The 13,286-nt window shown below is 45.9% G+C and overlaps 1 protein-coding gene across 1 annotated transcript in view; it reads left to right on the top strand.

The window, feature by feature from the left end:
• Nucleotides 1–268: 268 nt before the first annotated feature.
• ints14 (integrator complex subunit 14) overlaps nucleotides 269–13,286 on the top strand; it is a 17,922-nt gene continuing 4,904 nt past the window's right edge. Inside the window, exons 1-12 of the mRNA XM_065002743.1 lie at nucleotides 269–321; nucleotides 463–505; nucleotides 790–840; nucleotides 1,165–1,269; nucleotides 2,203–2,310; nucleotides 4,351–4,506; nucleotides 6,739–6,857; nucleotides 9,340–9,482; nucleotides 11,050–11,142; nucleotides 11,357–11,501; nucleotides 11,970–12,103; nucleotides 12,218–12,336. Of these exons, the coding sequence (XP_064858815.1) occupies nucleotides 269–321; nucleotides 463–505; nucleotides 790–840; nucleotides 1,165–1,269; nucleotides 2,203–2,310; nucleotides 4,351–4,506; nucleotides 6,739–6,857; nucleotides 9,340–9,482; nucleotides 11,050–11,142; nucleotides 11,357–11,501; nucleotides 11,970–12,103; nucleotides 12,218–12,336 (1,269 nt within the window). The remainder of the gene's footprint in view (nucleotides 322–462; nucleotides 506–789; nucleotides 841–1,164; nucleotides 1,270–2,202; nucleotides 2,311–4,350; nucleotides 4,507–6,738; nucleotides 6,858–9,339; nucleotides 9,483–11,049; nucleotides 11,143–11,356; nucleotides 11,502–11,969; nucleotides 12,104–12,217; nucleotides 12,337–13,286) is intronic.

Here is a 13,286-nt window from a genome sequence, read left to right as displayed (position 1 = left end):
CCAGAGGCAGTGTTGTGGTTTCTGTATTTTCCAGTGTTGTAGTTTCTGTATTTTCCAGTGTTGTAGTTTCTGTATTTTCCAGTGTTGTAGTTTCTGTATTTTCCAGTGTTGTAGTTTCTGTATTTTCCAGTGTTGTGGTTTCTGTATTTTCCAGAGGCAGTGTTGTAGTTTCCATTGTAGACTGTGTTGTATTCACACATCCAGAGAGACTGTGGATGCTTCATTATTAAACTCATTCTGCTTTAGTGGAAACCACATCACCGTCATCATGCCGACGGTGGTCCTGATGGACAGAGGCGTCTCTGTCCATGACTGCGGCCGGTCTCTCTGGAGCAGTGTTCCGAGGAGTTGCAGAGGAAGAACCTAGCTGTGGCCGGACTCACCATGCTGTTTGAGCACATGGCTAACAACTACAGACTGGAATTCACAGTGTTTCTCTAGTGGCCTTCTCTTCCTGTCCAGGGAGCTACTGGTGCCTTTCACCAGGGACTACAACACCCTACAGGTACACAGGTCTGGCTAACACCGCAGGGACTACAACACCCTACAGGTATTTTTCCAGAGGCAGGTCTGTCTAACACCAGGGACTACAACACCCTACAGGTCTGGCTAACACCAGGGACTACAACACCCTACAGGTACACAGGTCTGGCTAACACCAGGGACTACAACACCCTACAGGTACAAAGGTCTGGCTAACACCAGGGACTACAACACCCTACAGGTACACAGGTCTGGCTAACACCGGGGACTACAACACCAGTGTGTTGTGGTTTCTATTTTTTCCAGGTGGGTACACAGGTCTGTCTAACATTTTCCAGGGACTACAACACCCTACAGGTACACAGGTCTGGCTAACACCAGGGACTACAACACCCTACAGGTCTGGCTAACACCAGGGACTACAACACCCTAGGCAGTGTTGTGGTACACAGGTCTGGCTAACACCAGGGACTACAACACCCTACAGGTCCAGAGGCAAAGGTCTGGCTAACACCAGGGACTACAACACCCTACAGGTACACAGGTCTGGCTAACACCGGGGACTACAACACCCTACAGGTACAAAGGTCTGGCTAACACCAGGGACTACAACACCCTACAGGTACACAGGTCTGGCTAACACCGGGGACTACAACACCCTACAGGTCTGGCTAACACCAGGGACTACAACACCCTACAGGTACACAGGTCTGGCTAACACCAGGGACTACAACACCCTACAGGTACAAAGGTCTGGCTAACACCAGGGACTACAACACCCTACAGGTACACAGGTAGACAGGGTAATGTTCTGTGCAGACAGGGTAATGTTCTGTGCAGACAGGGTAATGTTCTGTGCAGCCAGGGTAATGCAGCCAGGGTAATGTTCTGTGCAGCCAGGGTAATGCAGCCAGGGTAATGTTCTGTGCAGCCAGGGTAATGTTCTGTGCAGCCAGGGTAATGCAGCCAGGGTAATGTTCTGTGCAGCCAGGGTAATGCAGCCAGGGTAATGTTCTGTGCAGCCAGGGTAATGTTCTGTGCAGCCAGGGTAATGCAGCCAGGGCAATGTTCTGTGCAGACAGGGTAATGTTCGGTTCAGCCAGGGTAATGCAGCCAGGGCAATGTTCTGTGCAGACAGGGTAATGTTCTGTGCAGCCAGGGTAATGCAGCCAGGGCAATGTCCTGTGCAGCCAGGGTAATGCAGCCAGGGTAATGTTCTGTGCAGACAGGGTAATGTTCTGTGCAGCCAGGGTAATGCAGCCAGGGCAATGTTCTGTGCAGACAGGGTAATGTTCTGTGCAGCCAGGGTAATGCAGCCAGGGTAATGTTCTGTGCAGCCAGGGTAATGTTCTGTGCAGCCAGGGTAATGTTATGTGCGGACAGGGTAATGTTCTGTGCAGCCATGGTAATGTTCTGTGCAGCTAGGGTAATGCAGCCAGGGTAATGTTCTGTGCAGACAGGGTAATGTTCTGTGCAGCCAGGGTAATATTCTGTGCAGAGAGGGTAATGTTCTGTGCAGCCAGGGTAATGTTCTGTGCAGACAGGGTAATGTTCTGTGCAGCCAGGGTAATGCAGCCAGGGTAATGTTCTGTGCAGACAGGGTAATGTTCTGTGCAGACAGGGTAATGTTCTGTGCAGACAGGGTAATATTCTGTGCAGACAGGGTAATCCAGCCAGGGTAATGCAGCCAAGGTAACACTCCTCTGCTCTGCTGTGCAGGAAGCCCTGAACAACCTGGAGGACTATGACAAGACCTGCCTGGAGGCAGCTTTACACGGAGTCAGCAACGTGGTGCAGCAGGAGTGGGGCCACGCCTGTCCTACACAGGTACTATAACCACGCCTGTCCTACACAGGTACTATAACCACGCCTGTCCCACACAGGTACTATAACCACGCCTGTCCTACACAGGTACTATAACCACGCCTGTCCTACACAGGTACTATAACCACGCCTGTCCTACACAGGTACTATAACCACGCCTGTCCTACACAGGTACTATAACCACGCCTGTCCTACACAGGTACTATAACCACGCCTGTCCTACACAGGTAATATAACCACGCCTGTCCTACACAGGTACTATAACCACGCCTGTCCTACACAGGTACTATAACCACGCCTGTCCCACACAGGTACTATAACCACGCCTGTCCTACACAGGTACTATAACCACGCCTGTCCTACACAGGTACTATAACCACGCCTGTCCCACACAGGTACTATAACCACGCCTGTCCTACACAGATGAATGTACTGACTATGACTGGTCCACCTAGCTATCTGGAGATGAATGTACTGACTATGACTGGTCCACCTAGCTATCTGGAGATGAATGTACTGACTATGACTGGTCCACCTAGCTATCTGGAGATGAATGTACTGACTATGACTGGTCCATCTAGCTATCTGGAGATGAATGTACTGACTATGACTGGTCCATCTAGCTATCTGGAGATGAATGTACTGACTATGACTGGTCCACCTAGCTATCTGGAGATGAATGTACTGACTATGACTGGTCCACCTAGCTATCTGGAGATGAATGTACTGACTATGACTGGTCCACCTAGCTATCTGAAGATGTACTGACTATGACTGGTCCACCTAGCTATCTGGAGATGAATGTACTGACTATGACTGGTCCACCTAGCTATCTGGAGATGAATGTACTGACTATGACTGGTCCATCTAGCTATCTGGAGATGAATGTACTGACTATGACTGGTCCACCTAGCTATCTGGAGATGAATGTACTGACTATGACTGGTCCACCTAGCTATCTGGAGATGAATGTACTGACTATGACTGGTCCACCTAGCTATCTGAAGATGAATGTACTGACTATGACTGGTCCACCTAGCTATCTGGAGATGAATGTACTGACTATGACTGGTCCACCTAGCTATCTGGAGATGAATGTACTGACTATGACTGGTCCACCTAGCTATCTGATGAATGTACTGACTATGACTGGTCCACCTAGCTATCTGATGAATGTACTGACTATGACTGGTCCACCTAGCCATCTGGAGATGAATGTACTGACTATGACTGGTCCACCTAGCTATCTGGAGATGAACGTACTGACTATGACTGGTCCACCTAGCTATCTGGAGATGAACGTACTGACTATGACTGGTCCACCTAGCTGTCTGGAGATGAACCACTATGACTGGTCCACCTGATCTATGACTGGTCCACCTAGCTATCTGGAGATGAATGTCCTGACTATGACTGGTCCACCTAGCTATCTGGAGATGAATGTACTGACTATGACTGGTCCACCTAGCTATCTGGAGATGAATGTACTGACTATGACTGGTCCACCTAGCTATCTGAAGATGAATGTACTGACTATGACTGGTCCACCTAGCTATCTGGAGATGAATGTACTGACTATGACTGGTCCACCTAGCTATCTGAAGATGAATGTACTGACTATGACTGGTCCACCTAGCTATCTGGAGATGAATGTACTGACTATGACTGGTCCACCTAGCTATCTGGAGATGAATGTACTGACTATGACTGGTCCACCTAGCTATCTGGAGATGAATGTACTGACTATGACTGGTCCACCTAGCTATCTGGAGATGAATGTACTAACTGTAAGTCACTGGATAAGAGCGTCTGATAAATTGCTAAAATGTTAAATGCAGGTGAATTTTGGTGAATATGGCTGCAGTTTTCCTCATGGCCACCAGGTGGTGCTCTCTGAGACACTCCCTACAGACTATTACATTGATTATTGATCTGGTGGCCACCAGGTGGTGCTCTCTGAGACACTCCCTACAGACACAGGTGGTCCCTTCTGAGACACTCCCTACAGACTATTAGATTGATTATTGATCTGGTGGCCTACAGGTGGTGTTGGTAACAGACGGCTCTCTGGGGATCGGTAAAGGCTCTCTGAGACACTCCCTACAGACTCTGAAAGGACGACCAGAGGATAAGAAGTTCCCCCTGCCCTTCCCTTTCCCTGCCAAGCTGTTCATCATGTGCATCGCTAACGCAGAGGAGGTACGACAGCACCACACTGAATAGCTACTTATTGACCTTATAGACCTGATCACAGCTGGTTGTTTAATTGTAAGGTTAGTAGACGACAGTAGCTAGATATAGGGGCTGGTGTTGCTCCTGGTTGTTTAATTGTAAGGTTAGTAAAGGGCAGTAGCTAGATATAGGGGCTAGTGTTGCTCCTGGTTGTTTAATTGTAAGGTTAGTAAAGGGCAGTAGCTAGATATAGGGGCTAGTGTTGCTCCTGGTTGTTTAATTGTAAGGTTAGTTAAGGGCAGTAGCTAGATATAGGGGCTAGTGTTGCTCCTGGTTGTTTAATTGTAAGGTTAGTTAAGGGCAGTAGCTAGATATAGGGGCTAGTGTTGCTCCTGGTTGTTTAATTGTAAGGTTAGTTAAGGGCAGTAGCTAGATATAGGGGCTAGTGTTGCTCCTGGTTGTTTAATTGTAAGGTTAGTAAGGGCAACTAGCTATAGGGCAGTGTTGATAGGGCTGGAATTTGTTTAATTGTAAATTTAGTTAATTGGGGCAGTAGCTAGATATGGGCAGTGTTGCTCCTGGTTGTTTAATTGTAAGGTTAGTAGACGACAGTAGCTAGATATAGGGGCTAGTGTTGCTCCTGGTTGTTTAATTGTAAGGTTAGTAGATTCACAGTAGCTAGACCAATCAGGGCAACAGTGTTGCTCCTGGTTGTTTAATTGTAAGGTTAGTAGACGACAGTAGCTAGATATAGGGGCTAGTGTTGCTCCTGGTTGTTTAATTGTAAGGTTAGTAGACGACAGTAGCTAGATATAGGGGCTAGTGTTGCTCCTGGTTGTTTAATTGTAAGGTTAGTAGACGACAGTAGCTAGATATAGGGGCTAGTGTTGCTCCTGGTTGTTTAATTGTAAGGTTAGTTAAGGGCAGTAGCTAGATATAGGGGCTAGTGTTGCTCCTGGTTGTTTAATTGTAAGGTTAGTTAAGGGCAGTAGCTAGATATAGGGGCTAGTGTTGCGCCTGTACATCTTAGACAACAAGCAGATGCACTATTAAACAACTATCTGCTACTGTGTGTTGGCAAGGTGACTGATAGGGCTGCACGGTTAGTGGGTCGAGTTTTTATCAAAATTGAGGACGTGATATGGGCAATGTCCATATCGCTGTTCTCTCTCCATCTCTTTTGGCCAATCCCAATCCCACACACAGCAAGCCCCGCCCCCTCTCACTCAACCAGGCAGTTCCTCTAGATTCACTCTGCACCTATTGACCAATCAGCACGCAGTCAACAGATTGTTCCAAACAAGAATGATGCAGCTTTCCACTTTGCATCTTTAATATAAATATATTTTTTCTATATTATTTGTGTAGTTAGAGGGTGGAGTTAGTGGGTGGAGTTAGTGGGTGGAGTTAGTGGGTGGAGTTAGTGGGTGGAGTTAGAGGGTGTAGTTAGAGGGTGTAGTTAGAGGGTGTAGTTAGTGGGTGGAGTTAGAGGGTGTAGTTAGAGGGTGGAGTTAGTGGGTGGAGTTAGAGGGTGTAGTTAGAGGGTGGAGTTAGTGGGTGGAGTTAGTGGGTGGAGTTAGTGGGTGGAGTTAGTGGGTGGAGTTAGTGGGTGGAGTTAGTGGGTGGAGTTAGTGGGTGGAGTTGGTGGGTGTAGTTGGTGGGTGTAGTTAGTGGGTGTAGTTAGAGGGTGTAGTTAGAGGGTGTAGTTAGTGGGTGGAGTTAGTGGGTGTAGTTGGTGGGTGTAGTTAGTGGGTGTAGTTAGAGGGTGTAGTTAGTGGGTGTAGTTGGTGGGTGTAGTTGGTGGGTGTAGTTAGTGGGTGTAGTTGGTGGGTGTAGTTGGTGGGTGTAGTTGGTGGGTGTAGTGGGTGGGTGTAGTTGGTGGGTGTAGTTGGTGGGTGTAGTTGGTGGGTGTAGTTGGTGGGTGTTGTTGGTGGGTGTAGTTGGTGGGTGTTGTTAGTGGGTGTAGTTAGTGGGTGTAGTTGGTGAGTGGAGTTGGTGGGTGTAGTTGGTGGGTGTAGTTAGTTGGTGTTAGTGGGTGTCGTTAGTGGGTGTCGTTAGTGGGTGTAGTTAGTGGGTGTCGTTAGTGGGTGTCGTTAGTGGGTGTCGTTAGTTGGTCTTAGCAAGCTGCAAATGTGTCTTTAAAAAAAATGGTGTTTGCCTCTAATGCTAATGCTTATCGCTTGCTAGCTGATTCTACCTGATGTTCTGTTCGCTACCAGACCACTGGACCACTCCACTACATCCCCTGTTGTTCTATAGTTACAGATGACAGACACGATGCATAACCTGGAGCAGCTGCTCCAGCTGAACGGAGGAGATGGACAGATCTTCACTATGGAAGGCCAGCTCTGTCTGAAGAGTGTCCAGGTCATGTTCGGGTGCGTATGTCAACCCAGAAGCTTCCGTCCAACTCTTCATGTTTACTTCTCAGGGTGGAAGCTAAATCTGAAACTAGTGGAAACGACACAAGCGCCTGGCCCTTTCTCTGGGACCTAGCTAGGTCTTTGGTTGGCACAATTATCGTGTAACTGTGTAACCGACTGTTATAGATGAAGGTCGTTGTGAAAGTGAAAATAACAGTCCAAACAGAAAGGGTTTGTGGAACGTACAGCTGAACTGAAGACGTCTCATTCGATTGAGTCAGTTTCTGTGGTAACGTGGATTCTTAACTCGAGTCGATGTCCGCGCCCCCCACTGAAATCTAATGAGCATAATTACAAACATCCCCATTAATAATCTGTCAGGTTAAGATGGAGAGAGAGATCTATCCACCACATCCCCATTAATAATCTGTCAGATTAAGATGGAGAGAGACATCTATCCACCACATCCCCATTAATAATCTGTCAGGTTAAGATGGAGAGAGACATCTATCCACCACATCCCCATTAATAATCTGTCAGGTTAAAATGGAGAGAGACATCTATCCACCACATCCCCAATAATAATCTGTCAGGTTAAGATGGAGAGAGAGATCTATCCACCACATCCCCATTAATAATCTGTCAGGTTAAGATGGAGAGAGATCTATCCACCACATCCCCATTAATAATCTGTCAGGTTAAGATGGAGAGAGACATCTATCCACCACATCCCCATTAATAATCTGTCAGGTTAAGATGGAGAGAGAGATCTATCCACCACATCCCCATTAATAATCTGTCAGGTTGAGATGGAGAGAGAGATCTATCCACCACATCCCCATTAATAATCTGTCAGGTTAAGATGGAGAGAGAGATCTATCCACCACATCCCCATTAATAATCTGTCAGGTTAAGATGGAGAGAGACATCTATCCACCACATCCCCATTAATAATCTGTCAGGTTAAGATGGAGAGAGATCTATCCACCACATCCCCATTAATAATCTGTCAGGTTAAGATGGAGAGAGACATCTATCCACCACATCCCCATTAATAATCTGTCAGGTTAAGATGGAGAGAGAGATCTATCCACCACATCCCCATTAATAATCTGTCAGGTTAAGATGGAGAGAGATCTATCCACCACATCCCCATTAATAATCTGTCAGGTTAAGATGGAGACGGTTTAGTGCCAAAAGCAAGAGGTTAAATACATGTAAGTCTGTCCTAGATCTCTGATGTTATTCAATGTGTTTCTATGGGCTAATAGCAGTAAGGACTATCTGTTATTCAATGTGTTTCTATGGGTTAATAGCAGTAAGGACTATCTGTTATTCAATGTGTTTCTATGGGCTAATAGCAGTAAGGACTATCTGTTATTCAATGTGTTTCTATGGGCTAATAGCAGTAAGGACTATCTGTTATTCAATGTGTTTCTATGGGCTAATAGCAGTAAGGACTGTCTGTTATTCAATGTGTTTCTATGGGCTAATAGCAGTAAGGACTATCTGTTATTCAATGTGTTTCTATGGGCTAATAGCAGTAAGAACTCTCTGTTATTCAATGTGTTTCTATGGGCTAATAGCAGTAAGGACTATCTGTTATTCAATGTGTTTCTATGGGCTAATAGCAGTAAGGGAAAAAATATTTTTCATCAAATACTTTTTTTGATATAATGTTTTGATACTTCAAGTGGACCTTAAAATTCAACATCCAAATAGCTAAATGATTCTTGGTTTGTCCTTAAAATAATTCAATATATATATATATATATATATATATATAATATATATACAGTAGAACCCTTTCCCCAGCTTAGACCATTAATGGGTTAACAACGTGATTTCCTCTTGTTGCTCCTTGTTGAAACAAGCAAGGTGTTGTAGTAAACTAATCTTTGCAGCAGCAACACACACAGAAATAGAATGAATAGAACAGGCTTGGAACCTCTAACCCTGGGGATTTGTCATGGTTACGCTCGACAATGGCTGCCTGGTATTGTGATGCAATCATTTCCATGGTAATGTAGAATGTTCACTCAAATTATGTTAATTGATTTGTCTCATGCAAATGGAATGTTTTTTTTGTTTGTATTGTCAGTTGAGTTGAATCAACAAATCACAGCACATTTTGATGGGTTCACTTCCTGCTTTACTTCCTGCTTTGCTTCTATGGGTACTTCTATAGCTGAAGAGAAAATGTGTGTAAAAAAAAATATATATATATATTTTGCTATTCGAACGGTTATTACGGTGAATGCAGTCAGTTGGCTGGCCAATTACTGTCATCCCAAATTCCATGAACGTCTTCTCGTTCTTTCTCTCAGCTTGTGTCCTGTTTCTCCTTAATGGTCAAACTGATCTGTCTGTCCAGGAGTCTGATAGATGAGGTCTACTGCCCCCTTCCATGCTGTGTGTGTGTGTGTTGTTGTTTTACACACTGGGTGTGTGTGTGTGTGTGTGTGTGTGTGTGTGTGTGTGTGTGTGTGTGATACAGGCGTCTGATAGATGAGGTCTACTCCCCGTTCCCTGCTGTACTGCGTTGTGGGAACCTGGCATCTGATGTCCAGGTGTTCCCCAGACCTGAGCCTGTGTTCCTGGATGAAGAAATCGACCCTATGCCCCGACACATCCTCACAGGTACCTAACAGACTCTCTAAATCGACCCTACGCCCAGACACATCCTCACAGGTACCTAACAGACTCTCTAAATCGACCCTATGCCCAGACACATCCTCACAGGTACCTAACAGACTCTCTAAATCGACCCTACGCCCCGACACATCCTCACAGGTACCTAACAGACTCTCTAAATCGACCCTACGCCCAGACACATCCTCACAGGTACCTAACAGACTCTCTAAATAGACCCTATCATACAGTACCTAACAGACTCTAAATTATGGAGTAGCCAATCAGAGCTCTGACCTCAATCCAGTCAGTGGAGTGACCCAATCAGAGCTCTGACCTCAATCCAGTCAGTGGAGTGACCCAATCAGAGCTCTGACCTCAATCCAGTCAGTGGAGTGACCCAATCAGAGCTCTGACCTCAATCCAGTCAGTGGAGTGACCCAATCAGAGCTCTGACCTCAATCCAGTCAGTGGAGTGACCCAATCAGAGCTCTGACCTCAATCCAGTCAGTGGAGTGACCCAATCAGAGCTCTGACCTCAATCCAGTCAGTGGAGTGACCCAATCAGAGCTCTGACCTCAATCCAGTCAGTGGAGTGATCCAATCAGAGCTCTGACCTCAATCCAGTCAGTGGAGTGACCCAATCAGAGCTCTGACCTCAATCCAGTCAGTGGAGTGACCCAATCAGAGCTCTGACCTCAATCCAGTCAGTGGAGCTCTGACCTCAATCCAGTCAGTTTAGTGACCCAATCAGAGCTCTGACCCCAATCCAGTCAGTGGAGTGACCCAATCAGAGCTCTGACCTCAATCCAGTCAGTGGAGTGACCCAATCAGAGCTCTGACCTCAATCCAGTCAGTTTAGTGACCCAATCAGAGCTCTGACCCCAATCCAGTCAGTGGAGTGACCCAATCAGAGCTCTGACCCCAATCCAGTCAGTGGAGTGACCCAATCAGAGCTCTGACCCCAATCCAGTCAGTGGAGTGATCCAATCAGAGCTCTGACCCCAATCCAATCAAACATTTGTGCCATGACTTAAAGTTTGCTGTCCATCAATGCTTCCCAAGAAACTTGCCAGAGCTTGAACAGTTTTGTAAAAAAATGACGGTCAAATATAATACAAATATAATCTAGGTGTGCAAAGTTGGTAGCGACCTGTCCCAGCAGGCTGACAGCTAATGGCTGACCCAAGATGCTTCCACCAAGTGTCATCTAAGGGGAGGCTGAGAATGATCCAATTATGACATTTCAGTTTTGTGTTTTTGGTGTGTAGATTAGTGGCAAAAGTCCTTATTTAAATGCATGAAACTCTGAGTCACTGTCACAACAAAATATAAACGGAAGTTCAAGAGGTTTGCAGACTCTAGGCGCTGTATGTTCTCTACCATCCCAGTCACCTGACTTCGTCTCCTTCACTTCAACTGTGTTCAACTCTCTCTTACGGACTTTCACATGTTCTTGATGAACTATCACAGTTCATTGATTTAGATGTGTTATTGCATGTTGTGTATACTGCCATTCCACCTCAAGCTGCCAATGTATACATCAAGTATAACTAAGTACCAAACTGTGTTCCAGATCTGGAGATAGTTGGTTTCATAGAGATAGGAGACATCTCCAGTCCTCCTGTCATGTCCAGACACCTGGTCCTGCCTATCGCTGTCAATAAAGGTTAGTTACTGCTTCTAACTAATACCAACATGGTGTTCTAACCTTCTAGAATATCCTTTTAAATGAGTGTTGTGTAATGTTCTAAAATAGTTATATATTATAAAAGACTGTTCTAATGTTCTAAATGAATGTTCTAAAAGACTGTTCTAATGTTCTAAAAGAGTGTTCTAAAAGGAGTGTTCTAATGAGTTTATTGTTGTGTTCTTGGTTCCAGAGGTGGATGATGTGGGTCCAGGAACCACAGAGGAGCCAGAGGAGGAGACATCAGCCAACCAGCAGGCAGGGAAAGTCCCCAACTTCTGTGTCCTACTCCATGGCAGTCTGAAGGTAGAGGGCATGGTGGCGCTGGTGCAGCTGGGGTAAGATAGCACTATGTTCTGTTATAACACATTATAAAGGTTCATAACGTGCTTATAGCTTGTTATAAAGGTTATAGAGGGCATGGTGTCTCTGGGTAAGATATTAATGTTTTATTCTTTTCTCTCTCAATTCAATTTGCTTTATTGGAGATTTACAATATTGATTATTATTATTTTAAACGGGACAATAGTAACCAACAAAATAACCAACACATTCAACAATAACAATAAGCAATTACAGTAGAGGACATGTGCAGGTTGATTGGTCTGTCAGACACTGTCCCTCATCTTATGGCAGGCAGTAATGTAGTGCGCTGCCAACCCACAGCTCTCTGCGTCCTCCCCCAACAGGACGGGTAGCCTATCCTCATCAGAGAGCTCTTTGAAACGTGGAATAAGTCTTTTCAAATCTGGGGAAAAATGACACTCTGTAATTGTTTAATATTTTGTAACATTTTCTCTCTGTAGCCCAGAGTGGTATGGTATGCTGTACTCCCAGGCAGACAGCAAGAAGAAGTCTAATCTGATGATGTCTCTGTTTGAGCCTGGACCTGAGCCTTTACCCTGGCTGGGCAAGGTGTCTCAGCTAGGACCTATATCAGGTAGCTAATCAAATGGTTAATTAACCCCCCACACACACACACACACCTGTCCAGAGATCTACCAGCTGACAATGGTAGCTTGATTTTCTGACCTTTAACCTCTCTCTCTTTCAGATGCAGCTGAGAACCCGTACGGGGAGGATGACAGTAAGAGTCCTTTCCCTCTGCAGCCTAAGATCAAACGCAGCTACGCTCAGAACGTCACTGTCTGGATCAAAGCTAGCGGACTGCAGGTACAGATAACGGGCTGTGGAAATAGAAGCTAGCGGACTGCGGGTACAGATAACGGGCTGTAGAAATAGAAGCTAGCGGACTGCAGGTACAGATAACGGGCTGTAGAAATAGAAGCTAGCGGACTGCGGGTACAGATAACGGGCTGTAGAAATAGAAGCTAGCGGACTGCAGGTACAGATAACGGGCTGTGGAAATAGAAGCTAGCCGACTGCGGGTACAGATAACGAGCTGTAGAAATAGAAGCTAGCGGACTGCAGGTACAGATAATGGGCTGTGGAAATAGAAGCTAGCGGACTGCAGGTACAGATAACGGGCTGTGGAAATAGAAGCTAGCCGACTGCCGGTACCGATAACGGGCTGTAGAAATAGAAGCTAGCCGACTGCAGGTACAGATAACGGGCTGTGGAAATAGAAGCTAGCCGACTGCAGGTACAGATAACGGGCTGTAGAAATAGAAGCTAGCCGACTGCGGGTACAGATAACGAGCTGTGGAAATAGAAGCTAGCGGACTGCGGGTACAGATAACGAGCTGTGGAAATAGAAGCTAGCGGACTGCAGGTACAGATAACGAGCTGTAGAAATAGAAGCTAGAGGACTGCGGGTACAGATAACGGGCTGTAGAAATAGAAGCTAAGGGACTGCAGGTTCAGATAACGGGCTGTGGAAATAGAAGCTAGCGGACTGCAGGTACAGATAACGGGCTGTGGAAATAGAAGCTAGCCGACTGCGGGTACAGATAACGAGCTGTAGAAATAGAAGCTAGCGGACTGCAGGTACAGATAATGGGCTGTGGAAATAGAAGCTAGCGGACTGCAGGTACAGATAACGGGCTGTAGAAATAGAAGCTAGCGGACTGCAGGTACAGATAACGGGCTGTAGAAATAGAAGCTAGCGGACTGCAGGTACAGATAACGGGCTGTGGAAATAGAAGCTAGCGGACTGCAGGTAC

This window comes from Oncorhynchus nerka, linkage group LG17, assembly GCF_034236695.1.
Source record: "Oncorhynchus nerka isolate Pitt River linkage group LG17, Oner_Uvic_2.0, whole genome shotgun sequence".
In the NCBI taxonomy this organism is placed as follows: domain Eukaryota; kingdom Metazoa; phylum Chordata; class Actinopteri; order Salmoniformes; family Salmonidae; genus Oncorhynchus; species Oncorhynchus nerka.
This window is presented reverse-complemented; position numbering and strand designations above follow the sequence as displayed.